We start from the raw sequence: 27016 nt of genomic DNA on the forward strand, positions 1-27016 counted from the left end.
GATGGATAACCATAGAGGGTAGATGGATAACCATAGAGGGTAGATGGATAACCATAGAGGGTAGATGGGTAACCATAACCATAGAGGGTAGATAGATGTTTAACCATAGAGGGTAGATGGGTAACCATAACCATAGAGGGTAGATAGATGGGTAACCATAGAGGGTAGATGGATAACCATAGAGGGTAGATGGATAACCATAACCATAGAGGGTAGATGAGCAACAATAACCATAGAGGGTAGATGGATAACCATAGAGGGTAGATGAGCAACAATAACCATAGAGGGTAGATGGATAACCATAGAGGGTAGATGGATAACCATAACCATAGAGGGTTTGATGGATAACCATAACCATAGAGGGTAGATGGATAACCATAACCATAGAGGGTAGATGGATAACCATAGAGGGTAGATGAGCAACAATAACCATAGAGGGTAGATGGATAACCATAGAGGGTAGATGGATAACCATAGAGGGTAGATGGGTAACCATAACCATAAAGGGTAGATGGATAACCATAGAGGGTAGATGGATAACCATAGAGGGTAGATGGATAACCATAGAGGGTAGATGGGTAACCATAACCATAGAGGGTAGATAGATGTTTAACCATAGAGGGTAGATGGGTAACCATAACCATAGAGGGTAGATAGATGGGTAACCATAGAGGGTAGATGGATAACCATAGAGGGTAGATGGGTAACCATAACCATAGAGGGTAGATAGATGGGTAACCATAGAGGGTAGATGGATAACCATAGAGGGTAGATGGGTAACCATAACCATAGAGGGTAGATGGATAACCATAGAGGGTAGATGGATAACCATAGAGGGTAGATGGGTAACCATAACCATAGAGGGTAGATGGGTAAGGATAGAGGGTAGATGGATAACCATAGAGGGTAGATGGGTAACCATAACCATAGAGGGTAGATGGATAACCATAGAGGGTAGATGAGCAACAATAACCATAGAGGGTAGATGGATAACCATAGAGGGTAGATGGGTAACCATAACCATAGAGGGTAGATGGATAACCATAGAGGGTAGATGGGTAACCATAGAGGGTAGATGGATAACCATAACCATAGAGGGTAGATGGGTAACCATAACCATAGAGGGTAGATGGATAACCATAGAGGGTAGATGGGTAACCATAACCATAGAGGGTAGATGGGTAACCATAGAGGGTAGATGGGTAACCATAACCAGAGGGTAGATGGATAACCATAGAGGGTATATGGGTAACCATAGACGGTAGATGGATAACCATAGAGGGTAGATGGGTAACCATAACCAGAGGGTAGATGGATAACCATAGAGGGTAGATGGATAACCATAGAGGGTAGATGGGTAACCATAGAGGGTAGATAGATGGGTAACCATAGAGGGTAGATGGATAACCATAGAGGGTAGATGGATAACCATAACCATAGAGGGTAGATGGGTAACCATAGAGGGTAGATGGATAACCATAGAGGGTAGATGGGTAACCATAACCATAGAGGGTAGATGAGCAACAATAACCATAGAGGGTAGATGGATAAGAATAACCATAGAGGGTTTGATGGATAACCATAGAGGGTAGATGGATAACCACAGAGGGTAGATGGATAACCATAGAGGGTAGATGGATAACCATAGAGGGTAGATGAGCAACAATAACCATAGAGGGTAGATGGATAACCATAAAGGGTAGATGGGTAACAATAACCATAGAGGGTAGATGGGTAACAATAACCATAGAGGGTAGATGGGTAACCATAGACGGTAGATGGATAACCATAACCATAGAGGGTAGATGGATAACCATAACCATAGAGGGTAGATGGGTAACCATAACCATAGAGGGTAGATGGATAACCATAGAGGGTAGATGGATAACAATAACCATAGAGGGTAGATGGGTAACCATAGAGGGTAGCTGGATACCCATAGAGGGTAGATGGATAACAATAACCATAGAGGGTAGATGGGTAACAATAACTATAGAGGGTAGATGGGTAACCATAGACGGTAGCTGGATAACCATAGAGGGTAGATGGATAACCATAGAGGGTAGATGGATAACCATAGAGGGTAGATGGGTAACCATAACCATAGAGGGTAGATGGATGACCATAGAGGGTAGATGGGTAACCATAGAGGGTAGATGGATAACCATAGAGGGTAGATGGATAACCATAACCATAGAGGGTAGATGGATAACCATAAAGGGTAGATGGATAACCATAACCATAGAGGGTAGATGGATAACCATAACCATAGAGGGTAGATGGATAACCATAAAGGGTAGATGGATAACCATAACCATAGAGGGTAGATGGATAACCATAAAGGGTAGAGGGTAACTGGGATGTATTCAGGTAGGCGCCTCCCTGTTTCATCCCATTTACTTCCGTTTGGTTCCAAGTGGATACACCCCAGTGTTGCACGTATCATAGAGGGTAGATGACAACCATAGAGTTTCACTAACCGTAGAGGGTAGATGACAACCATAGAGTTTCACTAACCGTAGAGGGTAGATGACAACCATAGAGTTTCACTAACCGTAGAGGGTAGATGACAACCATAGAGTTTCACTAACCATAGAGGGTAGATGACAACCATAGAGTTTCACTAACCGTAGAGGGTAGATGACAACCATAGAGTTTCACTAACCGTAGAGGGTAGATGACAACCATAGAGTTTCACTAACCGTAGAGGGTAGATGACAACCATAGAGTTTCACTAACCGTAGAGGGTAGATGACAACCATAGAGTTTCACTAACAGTAGAGGGTAGATGACAACCATAGAGTTTCACTAACCGTAGAGGGTAGATGACAACCATAGTTTCACTAACCGTAGAGGGTAGATGACGAGCCGTGTGATGAAGAAGACTACTGCAAACAGAACAAACAGGAAGTCACACAAGCGCTGGTACTTGGCATAGTTGGCCAGCTTGGCTGCCTGAAAAAGAGGAGTAGAAAAAGCTTGATATAATTGAATGTACCTACTAGTTTCTGTGTCTGACTGAATGTTGCATGTCACACCAGAAGTTCCTTCTTCATGAGAAATAAGACATTCCAGTATCCACACTAGCATATCACTGAAAATGCATGGCCAACTCATTCTAAATATTATGCTAGTTTGTAAATGTGGACACTGGAACTGAGCCTGTGTGTGTGTGTGTGTGTGTGTGTGTGTGTGTGTGTGTGTGTGTGTGTGTGTGTGTGTGTGTGTGTGTGTGTGTGTGTGTGTGTGTGTGTGTGTGTGTGTGTGTGTGTGTGTGTGTGTGTGTGTGTGTGTGTGTCCGTCCATACCCACTGACCTCCAGTATGAAGTCTGATGCATCGTGGACACACATCACCAGGCTCCCGACACGTAGCATGTTGTTAGCGTAGGAGAAACTGATCAGGCTCACTGTTGCTAGGTGATGGATGAACATGATGGGAAAGTCCTGCAATTCAACAAGGAACCAGGAGGAGGTTACCACAGCAACTGGGTCCTAACGAACCAGGAGGAGGTTACCACAGCAACTGGGTCATAACGAACCAGGAGGAGGTTACCACAGCAACTGGGTCATAACGAACCAGGAGGAGGTTACCACAGCAACTGGGTCATAACGAACCAGGAGGAGGTTACCACAGCAACTGGGTCATAACGAACCAGGAGGAGGTTACCACAGCAACTGGGTCATAACGAACCAGGAGGTTGTCACAGCAACTGGGTCATTACAGAAATGTTACAGGGAAATTCTGGAATACTGTTAGATATTGGATGCAGATGCACATTTATATGTTGCGTTAAAACGGCATAAATAATTTATAGGAGCTCCCTATAATAACTGGTAAATAATCTGACTTCCTAGTTTACCTCTTATGAACCTTGATTTCTGGTTCTCACAATCTATCAGAAAATCAATTACTGAAGGAAAATGATACTTGGAAGTGTGGCAACTCAAGACTTACTCTCCTTTCAATGTGTGCAAGTGTTTGTGCCTTTGTATGGAAAACCAGGAGTTGTGAACTTTCACATGACCTCCTCTTCTACAGTAAGATATGATCTACTATTTTACAGTAAGACACAACCTACTCTTTTACAGTAAGACACAACCTACTCTTCTACAGTAAGACATGATCTACTCTTCTACAGTAAGACATGACCTACTCTTCTCCAGTAAGACATGATCTACTATTTTACAGTAAGACACAACCTACTCTTCTACAGTAAGACATGATCTACTCTTCTACAGTAAGACATGATCTACTCTTCTACAGTAAGACATGATCTACTCTTCTACAGTAAGACATGACCTACTCTTCTACAGTAAGACATGATCTACTCTTCTACAGTAAGACACAACCTACTCTTCTACAGTAAGACATGATCTACTCTTCTACAGTAAGACACAACCTACTCTTCTACAGTAAGACCCGACCTACTATTCTACAGTAAGACATGATCTACTCTTCTACAGTAACAGTAAGACATGATCTACTCTTCTACAGTAAGACATGATCTACTCTTCTACACTAAGACATGATCTACTCTTCTACAGTAAGACATGACCTACTCTTCTACAGTAAGACCCGACCTACTATTCTACAGTAAGACATGATCTACTCTTCTACAGTAACAGTAAGACATGATCTACTCTTCTACAGTAAGACATGATCTACTCTTCTACAGTAAGACATGATCTACTCCTTTACAGTAAGACATTATCTACTCTTTTACAGTAAGACACAACCTACTCTTCTACAGTAAGACATGACCTACTCTTCTACAGTAAGACACAACCTACTCTTCTACAGTAAGACATGATCTACTCTTCTACAGTAAGACATGATCTACTCTTCTACAGTAAGACATGATCTACTCTTCTACAGTAAGACATGATCTACTCTTCTACAGTAAGACATAACCTACTCTTCTACAGTAAGACATGATCTACTCTTCTACAGTAAGACACAACCTACTCTTCTACAGTAAGACATGATCTACTCTTCTACAGTAAGACATGATCTACTCTTCTACAGTAAGACATGACCTACTCTTCTACAGTAAGACCCGACCTACTATTCTACAGTAAGACATGATCTACTCTTCTACAGTAACAGTAAGACATGATCTACTCTTCTACAGTAACAGTAAGACATGACCTACTCTTCTACAGTAACAGTAAGACATGATCTACTCTTCTACAGTAACAGTAAGACATGATCTACTCTTCTACAGTAACAGTAAGACATGATCTACTCTTCTACAGTAACAGTAAGACATGATCTACTCTTCTACAGTAACATTAAGACATGATCTACTCTTCTACAGTAACAGTAAGACATGATCTACTATTTACAGTAGCAGTAAGATACAGACACAGACAGGGAGCACTGTAAGCCAAGGTCAGAGATGAACACTTTGAAGCAATGACACTAAAATAAACAGACAGTCTATGACTCTGTCACACTGAGGACATGTCCAGTGACAGCTACAATGACCAGACAAACTGACAGCTACAATGACTAAAACACTCCCTCCACGTCCTGATGATGATGAAGCATTTACAGTATCCTACCCGTCTACATATTTGACTTATCTGGCACTTCCTGGTTAAACTGCTCCCTTCCTGAGCACATCAAATACAAATAATGACTTGAGATAATTCAATAAATCTGAGAAACAGAAAGAGACTGGTTCTTGAACTCCTTTCTGATTCTTCTGTACTTCAGCATACCAAAAACAGGGCCTACATTCACTTCCAATACTATTCACAAGACAGCAAAGTGCTTTGAAAAAAAAATCTTAGTCTTACAGTATCTTTGTAAAGTATTCATAGCCCTTACAGCCTTATTCTAAAATGGATTAAAAAAATAATAATCCTCGTCAATCTACACACAATACCCCATAATGACAAACCGTAAACAGTTTTTTATTTATTAAAATTTTACACTTATTTATATAAGTATTCCGCCCCTTTGCTATGAGACTCTAAATTGAGCTCAGGTGCATCCGGTTTCCATTGATCATCCTTGAGATGTCTCTACAACTTGATTGGAGTCCACCTGTGGTAAATTCTATTGATTGGATATGATTTGGAAAGGCACACACCTGTCTATATAACGCCCCACATTGACAGTGCATGTCAGAGCAAAAACCAAGCCATGAGGTTGAAGGAATTGTCCATAGCGCTCCGAGACAGGATTCTGTTGAGGCACAGTGTCATGCTGGTGAATGAGGACCCAAAAGCGACTTGGCGAAAACAGAGTTTTTAATCCAGTAAGATACTTAACAAAACAAAAGGCATAATAGCAGGTTGCCTCGGGAAGGCACTTGAACCTAGCAGACTCAGACACCTGCTCACCACGCAGCATCTGAGGGAAACACGACACGACAGGGCAAAACATAGACACAGCACGGTGAATATAGACAAGGATCCGACAGGGCAGGTACGGAAAACAAGGAGAGAAATAGGGACTCTAATCAGGGAAAAGGATCGGGAACAGGTGTGGGAAGACTAAATGATGATTAGGGGAATAGGAACAGCTGGGAGCAGGAACGGAACGATAGAGAGAAGAGAGAGCGAGAGAGTGAGAGAGGGAGGGGGAGAGAGAGGGATAGAAAGAGGGAAAGAACCTAATAAGACCAGCAGAGGGAAACGAATAGAAGGGGAAGCACAGGGACAAGACATGATAATTAATGACAAAACATGACAGTACCCCCCCACTCACCGAGCGCCTCCTGGCGCACTCGAGGAGGAACCCTGGCGGCAACGGAGGAAATCATCAATAAGCGAACGGTCCAGCACGTCCCGAGACGGAACCCAACTCCTCTCCTCAGGACCGTAACCCTCCCAATCCACTAAGTATTGGTGACCCCGTCCCCGAGAACGCATGTCCATGATCTTATGCACCTTGTAAATAGGTGCGCTCTCGACAAGGACGGGAGGGGGAGGGAAGACGAACGGGGTGCGAAGAAAGGGCTTGACACAGGAGACATGGAAGACAGGATGGACGCGACGAAGATGTCGCGGAAGAAGCAGTCGCACAGCGACAGGATTGACGACCTGGGAGACACGGAACGGACCAATGAACCGCGGAGTCAACTTACGAGAAGCTGTCGTAAGAGGAAGGTTGCGAGTGGAAAGCCACACTCTCTGGCCGCAACAATACCTTGGACTCTTAATCCTGCGTTTATTGGCGGCTCTCACAGTCTGTGCCCTGTAACGGCAAAGTGCAGACCTCACCCTCCTCCAGGTGCGCTCACAACGTTGGACAAACGCTTGAGCGGAGGGAACGCTGGACTCGGCAAGCTGGGATGAGAACAGAGGAGGCTGGTAACCCAGACTACTCTGAAACGGAGATAACCCGGTAGCAGACGAAGGAAGCGAGTTGTGAGCGTATTCTGCCCAGGGGAGCTGTTCTGCCCAAGACGCAGGGTTTCTGAAAGAAAGGCTGCGTAGTATGCGACCAATCGTCTGATTGGCCCTCTCTGCTTGACCGTTAGACTGGGGATGAAACCCGGAAGAGAGACTGACGGACGCACCAATCAAACGACAGAACTCCCTCCAAAACTGTGACGTGAATTGCGGGCCTCTGTCTGAAACGGCGTCTAACGGGAGGCCATGAATTCTGAACACATTCTCGATAATGATTTGTGCCGTCTCCTTAGCGGAAGGAAGTTTAGCGAGGGGAATGAAATGTGCCGCCTTAGAGAACCTATCGACAACCGTAAGAATCACAGTCTTCCCCGCAGACAAAGGCAGACCGGTAATGAAGTCTAGGGCGATGTGAGACCATGGTCGAGAAGGAATGGGGAGCGGTCTGAGACGACCGGCAGGAGGAGAGTTACCCGACTTAGTCTGCGCGCAGTCCGAACAAGCAGCCACGAAACGGCGCGTGTCACGCTCCTGAGTCGGCCACCAAAAGCGCTGGCGAATAGACGCAAGAGTGCCTCGAACACCGGGATGACCAGCTAACTTGGCAGAGTGAGCCCACTGAAGAACAGCCAGACGAGTGGAAACAGGAACAAAAAGGAGGTTACTAGGACAAGCGCGCGGCGACGCAGTGTGCGTGAGTGCTTGCTTAACCTGTCTTTCAATTCCCCAGACTGTCAACCCGACAACACGCCCATAAGGAAGAATCCCCTCGGGATCAGTAGAAGCCACAGAAGAACTAAACAGACGGGATAAGGCATCAGGCTTGGTGTTCTTGCTACCCGGACGGTAAGAAATCACAAACTCGAAACGAGCGAAAAACAACGCCCAACGAGCTTGACGGGCATTAAGTCGTTTGGCAGAACGGATGTACTCAAGGTTCTTATGGTCTGTCCAAACGACAAAAGGAACGGTCGCCCCCTCCAACCACTGTCGCCATTCGCCTAGGGCTAAGCGGATGGCGAGCAGTTCACGGTTACCCACATCATAGTTGCGCTCAGATGGCGACAGGCGATGAGAAAAATAAGCGCAAGGATGAACCTTATCGTCAGACTGGAAGCGCTGGGATAGAATGGCTCCCACGCCTACCTCTGAAGCGTCAACCTCGACAATGAATTGTCTAGTGACGTCAGGAGTAACGAGGATAGGAGCGGACGTAAAACGTTCTTTTAGAAGATCAAAAGCTCCCTGGGCGGAACCGGACCACTTAAAACACGTCTTGACAGAAGTAAGAGCTGTGAGAGGGGCAGCAACTTGACCGAAATTACGAATGAAACGCCGATAGAAATTAGCGAAACCTAAAAGGCGCTGCAACTCGACACGTGACCTTGGAACGGGCCAATCACTGACAGCTTGGACCTTAGCGGAATCCATCTGAATGCCTTCAGCGGAAATAACGGAACCGAGAAAAGTAACGGAGGAGACATGAAAAGAGCACTTCTCAGCCTTTACGTAGAGACAATTCTCTAAAAGGCGCTGTAGAACACGTCGAACGTGCTGAACATGAATCTCGAGTGACGGTGAAAAAATCAGGATATCGTCAAGATAGACAAAAACAAAGATGTTCAGCATGTCTCTCAGAACATCATTAACTAATGCCTGAAAAACAGCTGGCGCATTGGCGAGACCAAACGGCAGAACCCGGTACTCAAAATGCCCTAACGGAGTGTTAAACGCCGTTTTCCACTCGTCCCCCTCTCTGATGCGCACGAGATGGTAAGCGTTACGAAGGTCCAACTTAGTAAAGCACCTGGCTCCCTGCAGAATCTCGAAGGCTGATGACATAAGGGGAAGCGGATAACGATTCTTAACCGTTATGTCATTCAGCCCTCGATAATCCACGCAGGGCGCAGAGTACCGTCCTTCTTCTTAACAAAAAAGAACCCCGCCCCGGCCGGAGAGGAAGAAGGCACTATGGTACCGGCGTCAAGAGACACAGATAAATAATCCTCGAGAGCCTTACGTTCGGGAGCCGACAGAGAGTATAGTCTACCCCGAGGAGGAGTGGTCCCCGGAAGGAGATCAATACTACAATCATACGACCGGTGAGGAGGAAGGGAGTTGGCTCGGGACCGACTGAAGACCGTGCGCAGATCATGATATTCCTCCGGCACTCCTGTCAAATCGCCAGGTTCCTCCTGAGAAGTGGGGACAGAAGAAATGGGAGGGATGGCAGACATTAAACACTTCACATGACAAGAAACGTTCCAGGATAGGATAGAATTACTAGACCAATTAATAGAAGGATTATGACATACTAGCCAGGGATGACCCAAAACAACAGGTGTAAAAGGTGAACGAAAAATCAAAAAAGAAATAGTCTCACTGTGGTTACCAGATACAGTGAGAGTTAAAGGTAGTGTCTCAAATCTGATACTGGGAAGATGACTACCATCTAAGGCAAACATGGGCGTAGGCTTGTCTAACTGTCTGAAAGGAATGTCATGTTTCCGAGCCCATGCTTCGTCCATGAAACAACCCTCAGCCCCAGAGTCAATCAAGGCACTGCATGTAGCACCCGAACCGGTCCAGCGTAGATGGACCGACATAGTAGTACAGGATCTGGATGAAGAGACCTGAGTAGTAGCGCTCACCAGTAGCCCTCCGCTTACTGATGAGCTCTGGCCTTTTACTGGACATGAATTAACAAAATGTCCAGCAACTCCGCAATAGAGGCACAGGCGGTTGGTGATCCTCCGTTCCCTCTCCTTAGTCGAGATGCGAATCCCTCCCAGCTGCATGGGCTCAGTCTCTGAGCCAGAGGAGGGAGATGGTTGCGATGCGGAGCAGGGAAACACCGTTGATGCGAGCTCTCTTCCACGAGCCCGGTGACGAAGATCTACCCGTCGTTCTATGCGGATGGCGAGAGCAATCAAAGAGTCCACATCTGAAGGAACCTCCCGGGAGAGAATCTCATCCTTAACCACTGCGTGGAGTCCCTCCAGAAAACGAGCGAGCAGCGCCGGCTCGTTCCACTCACTAGAGGCAGCAAGAGTGCGAAACTCAATAGAATAATCCGTTATGGATCGATCACCTTGGCATAGGGAAGCCAGGGCCCTAGAAGCCTCCCTACCAAAAACTGAACGGTCAAAAACCCGAATCATCTCCTCTTTAAAGTTCTGGTATTTGTTAGAGCAATCAGCCCTTGCCTCCCAGATAGCTGTGCCCCACTCTCGAGCCCGGCCAGTAAGGAGTGAAATGACGAAAGCAACCCGAGCTCTCTCTCTAGAGTATGTGTTGGGTTGGAGAGAGAACACAATCTCACACTGGGTGAGAAAGGAGCGGCATTCAGTGGGCTGCCCGGAGTAGCAAGGTGGGTTATTAACCCTAGGTTCTGGAGACTCGGCAGGCCAGGAAGTAACAGGTGGCACGAGACGAAGACTCTGGAACTGTCCAGAGAGGTCGGAAACCTGAGCGGCCAGGTTCTCCACGGCATGGCGAGCAGCAGACAATTCCTGCTCGTGTCTGCCGAGCATGGCTCCTTGGATCTCGACGGCCGTGTTACGAGCGTCTGTAGTCGCTGGGTCCATTCCTTGGTCGGATCCTTCTGTCATGCTGGTGAATGAGGACCCAAAAGCGACTTGGCGAAAACAGAGTTTTTAATCCAGTAAGATACTTAACAAAACAAAAGGCATAATAGCAGGTTGCCTCGGGAAGGCACTTGAACCTAGCAGACTCAGACACCTGCTCACCACGCAGCATCTGAGGGAAACACGACACGACAGGGCAAAACATAGACACAGCACGGTGAATATAGACAAGGATCCGACAGGGCAGGTACGGAAAACAAGGAGAGAAATAGGGACTCTAATCAGGGAAAAGGATCGGGAACAGGTGTGGGAAGACTAAATGATGATTAGGGGAATAGGAACAGCTGGGAGCAGGAACGGAACGATAGAGAGAAGAGAGAGCGAGAGAGTGAGAGAGGGAGGGGGAGAGAGAGGGATAGAAAGAGGGAAAGAACCTAATAAGACCAGCAGAGGGAAACGAATAGAAGGGGAAGCACAGGGACAAGACATGATAATTAATGACAAAACATGACACACAGATCTGGTGAAGGGTACCAAAAAATGTCAGCAGCATTGAAGGTCCCCAAGAACCCAGTTGCCTCCATCATTCTTAAATGGAAGAAGTTTGGAACCACCAAGACTCTTTTTAGAGCTGGCCGCCCGGCCAAACTGAGCAATTAGGGGAGAAGGGCCTTTGTCAGAGAGGTGACCAAGAACCAGATGATCTCTCTGATAGAGCTCTTCAGTTCCTCTGTGGAGATGGGAGAACCTTCCAGAAGGACAAAAGCAATCAGGCCTTTATGGTAGAGTGGCCAGACGGAAGCCACTTTTCAGTAAAAGGCACATGGTTGTCGGCTTGGAGTTTGCCAAAAGGCACCTAAAGACTCTCACACATTGAGAAACAAGATTCTCTGGTGTCAGGAAAGCCTGGCACCATCCCTACGGTGAAGCATGGTAGTGGCAGCATCATGCTGTGGGGATGTTTTTCACCATCCCTACAGTGAAGCATGGTAGTGGCAGCATCATGCTGTGGGGATGTTTTCCACCACCCCTATGGTGAAGCATGGTAGTGGCAGCATCATGCTGTGGGGATGTTTTCCACCATCCCTATGGTGAAGCATGGTAGTGGCAGCATCATGCTGTGGGGATGTTTTTCACCATCCCTACGGTGAAGCATGGTAGTGGCAGCATCATGCTGTGGGGATGTTTTCCACCATCCCTACGGTGAAGCATGGTAGTGGCAGCATCATGCTGTGGGGATGTTTTCCACCATCCCTACGGTGAAGCATGGTAGTGGCAGCATCATGCTGTGGGGATGTTTTCCACCATCCCTACGGTGAAGCATAGTGGTGGCAGCATCATGCTGTGGGGATGTTTTCCACCATCCCTACGGTGAAGCATGGTAGTGGAGGCATCATGCTGTGGGGATGTTTTCCACCATCCCTACGGTGAAGCATGGTAGTGGCAGCATCATGCTGTGGGGATGTTTTCCACCATCCCTACGGTGAAGCATGGTAGTGGCAGCATCATGCTGTGGGGATGTTTTCCACCATCCCTACGGTGAAGCATGGTAGTGGCAGCATCATGCTGTGGGGATGTTTTCCACCATCCCTACGGTGAAGCATAGTGGTGGCAGCATCATGCTGTGGGGATGTTTTCCACCATCCCTACGGTGAAGCATGGTAGTGGCAGCATCATGCTGTGGGGATGTTTTCCACCATCCCTACGGTGAAGCATGGTAGTGGCAGCATCATGCTGTGGGGATGTTTTCCACCATCCCTACGGTGAAGCATGGTAGTGGCAGCATCATGCTGTGGGGATGTTTTTCAGCAGCAGGGACTGGGAGACTAGTCAGGATCGAGGCAAAGATGAACGGAGCAAAGTACAGAGAGATTCTTGATGAAAACCTGCTCCAGAGAGCTCAGCACCTCAGACTGGGACAAAGGTTTATTTTTTATTTCACCTTTATTTAACCAGGTAGGCAAGTTGAGAACAAGTTCTCATTTACAATTACGACCTGGCCAAGATAAAGCAAAGCAGTTTGACACATACAACGACACAGAGTTACACATGGAGTAAAACAAACATACAGTCAATAATACAGTATAAACAAGTCTATATACGATGTGAGCAAATGAGGTGAGATAAGGGAGGCAAAAAAAGGCAAAAAAGGCCATGGTGGCAAAGTTAAATACAATATAGCAAGTAAAACACTGGAATGGTTGATTTGCAATGGAAGAATGTGCAAAGTAGAAATAAAAATAATGGGGTGCAAAGGAGCAAAATAAATAAATAAATAAAATAAATACAGTAGGGAAAGGGGTAGTTGTTTGGGCTAAATTATAGGTGGGCTATGTACAGGTGCAGTAATATATGAGCTGCTCTGACAGTTGGTGCTTAAAGCTAGTGAGGGAGATAAGTGTTTCCAGTTTCAGAGATTTTTGTAGTTCGTTCCAGTCATTGGCAGCAGAGAACTGGAAGGAGAGGCGGCCAAAGAAATAATTGGTTTTTGTGGGTGACCAGAGAGATATACCTGCTGGAGCGCGTGCTACAGGTGGGTGATGCTATGGTCACCAGCGAGCTGAGATAAGGGGGGACTTTACCTAGCAGGGTCTTGTAGATGACATGGAGCCAGTGGGTTTGGCGAAGAGTATGAAGCGAAGGCCAGCCAACAAGAGCGTACAGGTCACAATGGTGGGTAGTATATGGGGCTTCGGTGACAAAACGGATTGGACTGTGATAGACTGCATCCAATTTGTTGAGTAGGGTATTGGAGGCTATTTTGTAAATGACATCGCCGAAGTCGAGGATTGGTAGGATGGTCAGTTTTACAAGGGTATGTTTGGCAGCATGAGTGAAGGATGCTTTGTTGCGAAATAGGAAGCCAATTCTAGATTTAACTTTGGATTGGAGATGTTTGATGTGGGTCTGGAAGGAGAGTTTACAGTCTAACCAGACACCTAGGTATTTGTAGTTGTCCATGTATTCTAAGTCAGAGCCGTCTAGAGTAGTGATGTTGGATAGGCGGGTAGGTGCAGGTAGCGATCGGTTGAAGAGCATGCATTTAGTTTTACTTGTATTTAAGAGCAATTGGAGGCCACGGAAGGAGAGTTGTATGGCATTGAAGCTTGCCTGGAGGGTTGTTAACACAGTGTCCAAAGAAGGGCCAGAAGTATACAGAATGTTCATACAGAAGGTTCACCTTCTAACAGGACAAAGAGCCTAAGCACACAGCCAAGACAAAGCAGGAGTGGCTTCGGGACACGTCTCTGAATGTCCTTGAGTGGCACAGCCAGAGCCCGGACCTGAACCAGATCGAACATCTCCGGAGACCTGAAAATAGCTGTGCAGCAATGCTTTCATCCAACCTGACAGAGCTTGAGAGGATCTGCAGAGAAGAATGGGAGAAACTCCCCAAAAACAGGTGTGCCAAGCTTGTACCCAAGAGGACTCGAGGCTGTTTTTTTTTAACCTTTATTTAACTAGGCAAGTCAGTTAAGAACAAATTCTTATTTTCAATGACGGCCTAGGAACAGTGGGTTAACTGCCTTGCCTAGTTAAATAAAGGTAAAATAAAAAACTTTTCATGAGTCATACTAAACTGCTCTAATCCAGTGGAATAAAGTACATCCCTACACCTGACCTGTATTTCACAACAGAAAGAAATATCTCAGCATACCTAGTAGTTTGTTTTTACATCTAGAGGCCAGTCTTTCTCTCCTTTCAAGTAGCGCTGTGTGTGTGTGTGTGTGTGTGTGTGTGTGTGTGTGTGTGTGTGTGTGTGTGTGTGTGTGTGTGTGTGTGTGTGTGTGTGTGTGTGTGTGTGTGTGTGTGTGTGTGTGTGTGTGTGTGTGTGTGTGTGTGTGTGTGTGTGTGTGCGTTCCCATCAAACAGACAGCATCTGTTGCCCGTCTCACCTTGCGTTTGATGTCAGTAAACTGAGAGAACATGAGGGACCAGTAGAAGCCCAGCTCAGTCACATAGTAGTGGTACAGGCCTGGGGTCAGGACCTGTTAGGGACCAAGACAGACAGGGTTTTTGTTAATACGGATAAAGACATTATTGAACGTGTATACCATACTGTTGTCTTCTTGTACCCTCCTGGGTTTACTAGGAAGTACTCTATCATTCCAAAATACTTCCAACCAAATAGAGGCTGTATAACATCACCTGGTAGGGGTAGTTGTACCAGCAGTGGTGTGTATCCCACATCCATGGGCACTGTACAACACAGACAAACACAGTCAGTCTCAATTCAGTACACCACCGTTACATCAATAGGAAAAATGTCAATATACACAATCACCACAAATCTCACCTGCCATAGAAAACGAATGCCATAGGTAAATATGCACAGATAAAATGTAGACCTCCACCTGTAATACATGACAGGGCTGAGGTCAGACAGAACAATAGACTGTAAAAGAATGCGTGTCTCGGTCTCTGACCTTGCACGCACTTCATAATTACACACATCCTGATGAATCATGTATTGTAGTCAGTGATAGAACAAAGCCCGTAGTAATGACAGTAGTCAGATTCATTTACACACACACCACATAACAACGTGTGCACAATCCCACAGAGGTCAAGGGCAAACTCATTAGTCAATAAGAGCCATAGATCAAGACTAGATGTTATAGCCTATGACATGACCCTACATGTACTGTACCTGGTTTAATAACCTACGTGTCCTGTACTGGGTTTGATAACCTACATGTTCTGTACTGGGTTTAATAACCTACATGTTCTGTACTGGGTTTAATAACCTACATGTCCTGTACTGGGTTTGATAACCTACATGTTCTGTACTGGGTTTGCTAACCTACATGTCCTGGGTTTAATAACCTACAGGTCAAATCAAATCAAATTTTATTTGTCACATACACATGGTTAGCAGATGTTAATGCGAGTGTAGCGAAATGCTTGTGCTTCTAGTTCCGACAATGCAGTGATAACCAACAAGTAATCTAACTAACAATTCCAAAACTACTGTCTTATACACAGTGTAAGGGGATAAGGAACATGTACATAAGGATATATGAATGAGTGATGGTACAGAGCAGCATACAGTAGATGGTATCGAGTACAGTATATACATATGAGATGAGTGTGTAGACAAAGTAAACAAAGTGGCATAGTTAAAGTGGCTAGTGATACATGTGTTACATAAGGATGCAGTCGATGATGTAGAGTACAGTATATACATATGCATATGAGATGAATAATGTAGGGTAAGTAACATTATATAAGGTAGCATTGTTTAAAGTGGCTAGTGATATATTTACATCATTTCCCATCAATTCCCATTATTAAAATGGCTGGAGTTGGGTCAGTGTCAATGACAGTGTGTTGGCAGCAGCCACTCAGTGTTAGTGGTGGCTGTTTAACAGTCTGATGGCCTTGAGATAGAAGCTGTTTTTCAGTCTCTCGGTCCCAGCTTTGATGCACCTGTACTGACCTCGCCTTCTGGATGATAGCGGGGTGAACAGGCAGTGGTTCGGGTGGTTGATGTCCTTGATGATCTTTATGGCCTTCCTGTAACAACGGGTGGTGTAGGTGTCCTGGAGGACAGGTAGTTTGCCCCCGGTGATGCGTTGTGCAGTCCTCACTACCCTCTGGAGAGCCTTACGGTTGAGGGCGGAGCAGTTGCCGTACCAGGCGGTGATACAGCCCGCCAGGATGCTCTCGATTGTGCATCTGTAGAAGTTTGTGAGTGCTTTTGGTGACAAGCCGAATTTCTTCAGCCTCCTGAGGTTGAATAGGCGCTGCTGCGCCTTCTTCACGACGCTGTCAGTGTGAGTGGACCAATTCAGTTTGTCTGTGATGTGTATGCCGAGGAACTTAAAACTAGCTACCCTCTCCACTACTGTTCCATCGATGTGGATAGGGGGTGTTCCCTCTGCTGTTTCCTGAAGTCCACAATCATCTCCTTAGTTTTGTTGACGTTGAGTGTGAGGTTATTTTCCTGACACCACACTCCGAGGGCCCTCACCTCCTCCCTGTAGGCCGTCTCGTCGTTGTTGGTAATCAAGCCTACCACTGTTGTGTCGTCCGCAAACTTGATGATTGAGTTGGAGGCGTGCGTGGCCACGCAGTCGTGGGTGAACAGGGAGTACAGGAGAGGGCTCAGAACGCACCCTTGTGGGGCCCCGTGTTGAGGATCAGCGGGGAGGAGATGTTGTTGCCTACCCTCACCACCTGGGGGCGGCCCGTCAGGAAGTCCAGTACCCAGTTGCACAGGGCGGGGTCGAGGCCCAGGGTCTCGAGCTTGATGACGAGCTTGGAGGGTACTATGGTGTTGAATGCCGAGCTGTAGTCGATGAACAGCATTCTCACATAGGTATTCCTCTTGTCCAGGTGGGTTAGGGCAGTGTGCAGTGTGGTTGAGATTGCATCGTCTGTGGACCTATTTGGGCGGTAAGCAAATTGGAGTGGGTCTAGGGTGTCAGGTAGGGTGGAGGTGATATGGTCCTTGACTAGTCTCTCAAAGCACTTCATGATGACGGAAGTGAGTGCTACGGGGCGGTAGTCGTTTAGCTCAGTTACCTTAGCTTTCTTGGGAACAGGAACAATGGTGGCCCTCTTGAAGCATGTGGGAACAGCAGACTGGTATAGGGATTGATTGAATATGTCCGTAAACACACCGGCCAGCTGGTCTGCGCATGCTCTGAGGGCGCGGCTGGGGATGCCGTCTGGGCCTGCAGCCTTGCGAGGGTTAACACGTTTAAATGTCTTACTCACCTCGGCTGCAGTGAAGGAGAGACCGCATGTTTCCGTTGCAGGCCGTGTCAGTGGCACTGTATTGTCCTCAAAGCGGGCAAAAAAGTTATTTAGTCTGCCTGGGAGCAAGACATCCTGGTCCGTGACTGGGCTGGATTTCATCTTGTAGTCCGTGATTGACTGTAGACCCTGCCACATGCCTCTTGTGTCTGAGCCATTGAATTGAGATTCCACTTTGTCTCTGTACTGACGCTTAGCTTGTTTAATAGCCTTACGGAGGGAATAGCTGCACTGTTTGTATTCAGTCATGTTGCCAGACACCTTGCCCTGGTTAAAAGCAGTGGTTCGCGCTTTCAGTTTCACGCGAATGCTGCCATCAATCCACGGTTTCTGGTTAGGGAATGTTTTTATCGTTGCTATGGGAACGACATCTTCGACGCACGTTCTAATGAACTCGCACACCGAATCAGCGTATTCGTCAATATTCCCATCTGACACAATACGAAACATGTCCCAGTCCACGTGATGGAAGCAGTCTTGGAGTGTAGAGTCAGCTTGGTCTGACCAGCGTTGGACAGACCTCAGCGTGGGAGCCTCTTGTTTTAATTTCTGCCTGTAGGCAGCGATCAGCAAAATGGAGTCGTGGTCAGCTTTTCCGAAAGGGGGGCGGGGCAGGGCCTTATATGCGTCGCGGAAGTTAGAGTAACAATGATCCAAGGTTTTACCACCCCTGGTTGCGCAATCGATATGCTGATAAAATTTAGGGAGTCTTGTTTTCAGATTGGCTTTGTTAAAATCCCCAGCTACAATGAATGCAGCCTCCGGATAAATGTTTTCCAGTTTGCAAAGAGTTAAATAAAGTTCGTTCAGAGCCATCAATGTGTCTGCTTGGGGGGATATATACGGCTGTGATTATAATCGAAGAGAATTCTCTTGGAAGATAATGCGGTCTACATTTGATTGTGAGGAATTCTAAATCAGGTGAACAGAAGGATTTGAGTTCCTGTATGTTTCCTTCATCACACCATGTCCCGTTAGTCATGAGGCATACGCCCCCGCCACTCTTCTTACCAGAGAGATGTTTGTTTCTGTCGGCGCGATGCGTGGAGAAACCCGTTGGCTGCACCGCCCTGGATAGCGTTTTCCCAGTAAGCCATGTCTCCGTAAAGCAAAGAACGTTGCAGTCTCTGATGTCCCTCTGGAATGCCACCCTTGCTCGGATTTCATCAACCTTGTTGTCGAGAGACTGGACATTGGCAAGAAGAATACTGGGAAGTGGTGCGCGATGTGCCCTTTTTCGGAGTCTGACCAAAACACCGCCGCGTTTCCCTCTTTTTCGGAGTCGTTTCCTTGGGTCGCTGCATGCGATCCATTCCGTTGTCCTGTTTGTAAGGCAGAACACAGGATCCGCGTCGCGGAAAACATATTCTTGGTCGTACTGATGGTGAGTTGACGCTGATCTTATATTCAGTAGTTCTTCTCGACTGTATGTAATGAAACCTAAGATGACCTGGGGTACTAATGTAAGAAATAACACGTAAAAAAACAAAAAACTGCATAGTTTCCTAGGAACGCGAAGCGAGGCGGCCATCTCAGTCGGCGCCGGAAGTAGGCTGAGTAGGTCCTGGGTTTAATAACCTACAGGTCCTGGGTTTAATAACCTACAGGTCCTGGGTTTAATAACCTACAGGTCCTGGGTTTAATAACCTACAGGTCCTGGGTTTAATAACCTACATGTCCTGTACTGGGTTTGATAACCTACATGTTCTGTGCTGGGTTTAATAACCTATATGTCCTGTACCTGGTTTAATAACCTATATGTCCTGTACTGGGTTTAATAACCTATATGTCCTGTACCTGGTTTAATAACCTATATGTCCTGTACCTGGTTTAATAACCTATATGTCCTGTACCTGGTTTAATAACCTATATGTCCTGTACCTGGTTTAATAACCTATATGTCCTGGGTTTAATAACCTATATGTCCTGTACCTGGTTTAATAACCTACATGTCCTGGGTTTGATAACCTACATGTCCTGTATCTGGTTTTATAACCTATATGTCCTGGGTTTGATAACATACATGTACTGGGTTTAATAACCTACATGTCCTGGGTTTGATAACCTACATGTTCTGTACTGGGTTTAATAACCTACATGTCCTGTACTGGGTTTGTTAACCTACATGTTCTGTACTGGGTTTGTTAACCTACATGTCCTGGGTTTAATAACCTAGATGTCCTGGGTTTAATAACCTACATGTCCTGGGTTTAATAACCTACATGTCCTGGGTTTAATAACCTACATGTCCTGGGTTTAATAACCTACATGTACTGGGTTTGATAACCTACATGTCAGGTACTGGGTTTGATAACCTACATGTCCTGTATCTGGTTTGATAACCTACATGTCAGGTACTGGGTTTGATAACCTACATGTCCTGTACCTGGTTTGATAACCTACATGTCAGGTACTGGGTTTGATAACCTACATGTCCTGTACCTGGTTTGATAACCTACATGTCAGGTACTGGGTTTGATAACCTACATGTCCTGTACCTGGTTTGATAACCTACATGTCAGGTACTGGGTTTGATAACCTACATGTCCTGTACTGGGTTTGTTAACCTACAAGTCCTGTACCTGGTTTGATAACCTACATGTACTGGGTTTGATAACCTGCATGTACTGGGTTTGATAACCTACATGTCCTGTACCTTGTTTGATAACCTATATGTCCTGTACTGGGTTTGTTAACCTACATGTACTGGGTTTAATAACCTATATGTTCTGTACTGAGTTTGATAACCTACATGCTCTCACAGAACTTGGTGAGTACGCTGGGTTTGATAACCTACATGCTCTCACAGAACTTGGTGAGTACGCTGAGTTTGATAACCTACATGCTCTCACAGAACTTGGTGAGTACGCTGGGTTTGATAACCTACATGCTCTCACAGAACTTGGTGAGTACGCTGGGTTTGATAACCTACATGCTCTCACAGAACTTGGTGAGTACGCTGGGTTTGATAACCTACATGCTCTCACAGAACTTGGTGAGTACGCTGGGTTTGATAACCTACACGCTCTCACAGAACTTGGTGAGTACGCTGGGTTTGATAACCTACATGCTCTCACAGAACTTGGTGAGTACGCTGGGTTTGATAACCCAAGTGCTCTCACAGAACTTGGTGAGTACGCTAGGTTTGATGACCTACATGCTCTCACAGTATTGGTGAGTACGCTGAGTTTGATAACATACATGCTCTCACATAACTTGGTGAGTACACAGGGTTTGATAACCTACGTGCTCTCACAGAACTTGGTGAGTACGCTGAGTTTGATAACCTACATGCTCTCACAGAACTTGGTGAGTACGCTGGGTTTGATAACCTACATGCTCTCACAGAACTTGGTGAGTACGCTGGGTTTGATAACCTACATGCTCTCACAGAACTTGGTGAGTACGCTGGGTTTGATAACCTACATGCTCTCACAGAACTTGGTGAGTACGCTGGGTTTGATAACCTACATGCTCTCACAGAACTTGGTGAGTACGCTGGGTTTGATAACCTACGTGCTCTCACAGAACTTGGTGAGTACGCTGGGTTTGATAACCTACGTGCTCTCACAGAACTTGGTGAGTACACTGGGTTTGATAACCTACCTGCTCTCACAGAACTTGGTGAGTACGCTGGGTTTGATAACCTACATGCTCTCACAGAACTTGGTGAGTATGCTGGGTTTGATAACCTACATGCTCTCACAGAACTTGGTGAGTACGCTGGGTTTGATAACCTACATGCTCTCACAGAACTTGGTGAGTACGCTGGGTTTGATAACCTACATGCTCTCACAGAACTTGGTGAGTACGCTGGGTTGGATAACCTACATGCTCTCACAGAACTTGGTGAGTACGCTGGGTTTGATAACCTACATGCTCTCACAGAACTTGGTGAGTACGCTGGGTTTGATAACCTACATGCTCTCACAGAACTTGGTGAGTACGCTGGGTTTGATAAGTACGCTGGGTTTGATAACCTACGTGCTCTCACAGAACTTGGTGAGTACGCTGGGTTTGAAAACGTACATGCTCTCACAGAACTTGGTGAGTACGCTGGGTTTGACAACCTACATTTACATTACATTTAAGTCATTTAGCAGACGCTCTTATCCAGAGCGACTTACAAATTGGTGCATTCACCTTATGACATCCAGTGGAACAGCCACTTTACAATAGTGCATCTACATATTTTAAGGGGGGAGGGGGGTGAGAAGGATTACTTTATCCTATCCTAGGTATTCCTTAAAAAGGTGGGGTTTCAGGTGTCTCCGGAAGGTGGTGATTGACTCCGCTGTCCTGGCGTCGTGAGGGAGTTTGTTCCACCATTGGGGAGCCAGAGCAGCGAACAGTTTTGACTGGGCTGAGCGGGAACTGTACTTCCTCAGTGGTAGGGAGGCGAGCAGGCCAGAGGTGGATGAACGCAGTGCCCTTATTTGGGTGTAGGGCCTGATCAGAGCCTGGAGGTACTGAGGTGCCGTTCCCCTCACAGCTCCGTAGGCAAGCACCATGGTCTTGTAGCGGATGCGAGCTTCAACTGGAAGCCAGTGGAGAGAGCGGAGGAGCGGGGTGACGTGAGAGAACTTGGGAAGGTTGAACACTAGACGGGCTGCGGCGTTCTGGATGAGTTGTAGGGGTTTAATGGCACAGGCAGGGAGCCCAGCCAACAGCGAGTTGCAGTAATCCAGACGGGAGATGACAAGTGCCTGGATTAGGACCTGCGCCGCTTCCTGTGTGAGGCAGGGTCGTACTCTGCGGATGTTGTAGAGCATGAACCTACAGGAACGGGCCACCTACATGGTCTCACAGAACTTGGTGAGTACGCTGGGTTTGATAACCCAAGTGCTCTCACAGAACTTGGTGAGTACGCTGGGTTTGATAACCTACATGCTCTCACAGAACTTGGTGAGTACGCTGGGTTTGATCAGCTGGGTTTGATAACCTACGTGCTCTCACAGAACTTGGTGAGTACGCTGGGTTTGATAACCTACATGCTCTCACAGAACTTGGTGAGTACGCTGGGTTTGATAACCTACATGCTCTCACAGAACTTGGTGAGTACGCTGGGTTTGATAACCTACATGCTCTCACAGAACTTGGTGAGTATGCTGGGTTTGTTAACCCAAGTGCTCTCACAGAACTTGGTGAGTACGCTGGGTTTGATAACCTACGTGCTCTCACAGAACTTGGTGAGTACGCTGGGTTTGATAACCTTCGTGCTCTAACAGAACTTGGTGAGTATGCTGGGTATGATAACCTACGTGCTCACACAGAACTTGGTGAGTACGCTGGGTTTGATAACCTACATGCTCTCACAGAACTTGGTGAGTATGCTGGGTTTGATAACCTACATGCTCTCACAAAACTTGGTGAGTATGCTGGGTTTGATAACCTACATGCTCTCACAGAACTTGGTGAGTACGTTGGGTTTGATAACCTACATGCTCTCACAGAACTTGGTGAGTATGCTGGGTTTGATAACCTACATGCTCTCACAGAACTTGGTGAGTACGCTGGGTTTGAAAACGTACATGCTCTCACAGAACTTGGTGAGTACGCTGGGTTTGACAACCTACATGGTCTCACAGAACTTGGTGAGTACGCTGGGTTTGATAACCCAAGTGCTCTCACAGAACTTGGTGAGTACGCTGGGTTTGATAACCTACATGCTCTCACAGAACTTGGTGAGTACGCTGGGTTTGATCAGCTGGGTTTGATAACCTACGTGCTCTCACAGAACTTGGTGAGTACGCTGGGTTTGATAACCTACATGCTCTCACAGAACTTGGTGAGTACGCTGGGTTTGATAACCTACATGCTCTCACAGAACTTGGTGAGTACGCTGGGTTTGATAACCTACATGCTCTCACAGAACTTGGTGAGTATGCTGGGTTTGTTAACCCAAGTGCTCTCACAGAACTTGGTGAGTACGCTGGGTTTGATAACCTACGTGCTCTCACAGAACTTGGTGAGTACGCTGGGTTTGATAACCTTCGTGCTCTAACAGAACTTGGTGAGTATGCTGGGTATGATAACCTACGTGCTCACACAGAACTTGGTGAGTACGCTGGGTTTGATAACCTACATGCTCTCACAGAACTTGGTGAATATGCTGGGTTTGATAACCTACATGCTCTCACAAAACTTGGTGAGTATGCTGGGTTTGATAACCTACATGCTCTCACAGAACTTGGTGAGTATACTGGGTTTGATAACCTACATGCTCTCACAGAACTTGGTGAGTACGTTGGGTTTGATAACCTACATGCTCTCACAGAACTTGGTGAGTATGCTGGGTTTGATAACCTACATGCTCTCACAGAACTTGGTGAGTACGCTGGGTTTGTCCTGGTTGCGTCTGTGTCTGAACCATTGCTGAACCTTCCTCACATCCCAGTCCAGCTGCTTAGATAACCCATCCAGGTGTCGCCAGTCTGGGCACTGTGGGAGTGAGAGAGAGACAAGGGGGAGGGGGAGAGAGACAAAGGGGAGTGAGAGAGAGACAAGGGGGAGAGGGAGAGAGAGACAAAGGAGAGTGAGAGAGAGACACGGGAGAGGGAGAGAGACAAGGGGGAGGGAGAGAGAGACAAAGGGGAGTGAGAGAAAGACACGGAAGAGGGAGAGAGACAAGGGGGAGTGAGAGAGAGACAAGGGGGAGTGAGAGAGAGACACGGGAGAGGGAGAGAGACAAGGGGGAGGGAGAGAGAGACAAGGAGGAGTGAGAGAGAGACAAGGGGGGGAGGGAGAGAGAGACAATGGGGAGTGAGAGAGAGACAAGGGGAGGGAGAGAGAGACAATTGGGAGGGAGAGAGAGACAATGGGGAGGGAGAGAGAGACAATGGGAGTGAGAGAGAGACAAGGGGGAGGGAGAGAGAGACAATGGGGCATAGAGAGGGAGACAGAGGAAGAGAGAGACAGGGGGAGGGAGAGAGAGACAAGGGGGAGGGAGATAGAGACATGGGGGAGGGAGAGAGAGACAAGGGGGAGGGAGAGAGAGACAATGGGGCATAGAGAGGGAGAAAGAGGGAGAGAGAGATAGGAGAAAGTATGACTAACAAGGGAAACTCAACACAGACATTTGCTTTAAAACAAAGGCATTCCTGGCCCACCAACACATCACAAGACATTACATCAGATGACAGGCCTAGGTCATAAGAGTATGATTTACGAGGGAGAATAGGAGGAAGGAGGAAGAGACGGATTCAGAGAGTGAGGCGGTTGAGATTTGGACAGGTGGGAGGGCGGGGGCATTAGGAGACTGACAGCACTTATTGTTCTTCAAGAGGAAATTATTTTCACAATTCACAACTTCGAGACAAGAGAATGACATGTCATCTAGGATCTAAAAATGTGTGTAATTTTCACCAAATTCCTATGTTTTTCATTAAATAATTCCCACCTTGGAATTTAGGGAAAGTTACTGGAAGTTTGCAACTTAGACACGAGAGAGAGATGAATGTAAGAGGAGCAGGAAGGAGGAAGAAACAAATGAAGAACTAAGGCATGTGAGACCAGTATAGTTTAGTATTGTGTAAGACCGCTGCATGGATGCGTGGCAAGAGACAATCGGAGACAAAGGACAGCTGACAGACAAACAGTTCAATATTTTCCTTGTGTGGGTGGGTGGGTGTGTGAGGGTAGCGTACCTTTGTGATGTGAGTGTGTGTGTGTGGAAGCGAACTCACATGTGAAATGGATGTAAACACTGTAAAAACCTCATCTAATACCTTATTTGTGTGTGTGTGTGTGTGTGTGTGTGTGTGTGTGTGTGTATACCTTTGTGATAGATGTAAACACCTTCTCCAGGACAGGGTTGGGTGTGGCTCGCCAGTGGACTGAGGTCGCGTGGATATGCAAGAGGAAGGCACATGGTCTGGCTATGAACCTGAAGGAAAACCAGCAGTGAAAGCCGATCTCTTTCTTTTTGCTATTAGCTGTATACAGGGCATTAAGAAAATATTCAGACCCCTTTGACTTTCCCCACATTTTGTTACGTTATAGCCTTATTCTAAAATGTATTTATTTTTATACTCCTCAATCTACACACAACCCATATTGACAAAGCATTTTTTTTTAATGTTAGCAAATGTATAAAAAATACAAAACAGAAATACCTTCTTTACCTTCTTTACCTACTGTAAGTATTCAGACCATTTGCTCAGTTGCATCCTGTTTCCATGAATCATCCTTCAGATGCTTCTACAACTTGACTAAAGTCCACCTGTGGTATATTCAAATGATTGGACATGATTTGAAATGGCAAACACCTGTCTATATAAGGTCCCACAGTTGACAGTGCATGTCAGAGAAAAAAAAACAAGCCAAGAGGCCGAAGCTCCAAGACAGGATTGTGTCGAGGCACATATCTGGGGAAGGGTACCAAAAAATGTCAGCAGCATTGAAGGTCCCCAAGAACACGGTGACCTCCATCATTCTTAAATGGAAGTAGTTATGAACCACCAAGACTTTACCAAGAGCTGGTTGCCCGGCCAAACTGAGCAATCGGGGGAGAAGGGCCTTGGTCAGGAAGGTGAGCAAGAACCCGATGGTCACTCTGACAGAGCTCCAGACTTCCTCTGTGGAGATTGGAGAACCTTCCAAAAGGACAACCATCTCTGCAGCACTCCACCAATCAGGCATTTATGGTAGAGTGGCCAGATGGAAGCCACTCCTCAGTAAAAGGCACATGACAGCCCACTTGGAGTTAGCTAAAAGGCACCTAAAAGATTCTCAGACCAAGATTGAACTCTTTGGCCTGAATGCCAAGCGTCACGTCTGGGGGAAACCAGGCACCGCTCATCACCTGGCCAATACCATCCTTACGGTGAAGCATGGTGGTGGCAGTATCATGCTGTGGGTATGTTTTTCAGCGGCAGGGACTGGGAGACTGGTTTCAGGACAAGTCTCTGAATGTCCTTGAGTGGGCCAGCCAGTGTCCGTCTTGAACCCGATCGAACATCTCTGAAAATAGCTGTGCAGCGACGCTCCCCCATCCAACCTGACAGAGCTGGGATAATGGGAGAAACTCTGCAAATACAGGTGCCAAGCTTGTAGCGTCATACCCAAGAAGACTTGAGGCTGTAATCTTTGCCAAAGGTACTTCAACAAAGTACTGAGTAAAGGGTCTGAATACTTATGTAAATGTAACATCAGGTTTTATTTGAGCAAAAATGTCTAAAAACCTGTTTTTACTTTGTCATTATGGGTTATTGTGTGTAGATTGATGAGGGGAAAAAAACTATTTAATCAAATTTAGAATAAGGCTGTAAGGTAAAAAAATGTTGAAAAAGTCAATGGGTCT

General features: G+C 46.4%; 1 protein-coding gene across 1 annotated transcript in view; it reads right to left on the reverse strand.

The window, feature by feature from the left end:
• Positions 1 to 27016, reverse strand: part of LOC124018470 (ceramide synthase 5-like) — a 41461-nt gene that overhangs the window by 3053 nt on the left and 11392 nt on the right. Inside the window, exons 2-8 of the mRNA XM_046333802.1 lie at positions 25492 to 25600; positions 24026 to 24156; positions 15251 to 15308; positions 15103 to 15153; positions 14850 to 14942; positions 3317 to 3445; positions 2849 to 2955 (exon numbers count right to left, since the gene is read on the reverse strand). Coding sequence (XP_046189758.1) covers positions 2849 to 2955; positions 3317 to 3445; positions 14850 to 14942; positions 15103 to 15153; positions 15251 to 15308; positions 24026 to 24156; positions 25492 to 25600 — 678 coding nt within the window. The remainder of the gene's footprint in view (positions 1 to 2848; positions 2956 to 3316; positions 3446 to 14849; positions 14943 to 15102; positions 15154 to 15250; positions 15309 to 24025; positions 24157 to 25491; positions 25601 to 27016) is intronic.

This window comes from Oncorhynchus gorbuscha, linkage group LG03 (genome assembly GCF_021184085.1).
Source record: "Oncorhynchus gorbuscha isolate QuinsamMale2020 ecotype Even-year linkage group LG03, OgorEven_v1.0, whole genome shotgun sequence".
Lineage (NCBI taxonomy): Eukaryota > Metazoa > Chordata > Actinopteri > Salmoniformes > Salmonidae > Oncorhynchus > Oncorhynchus gorbuscha.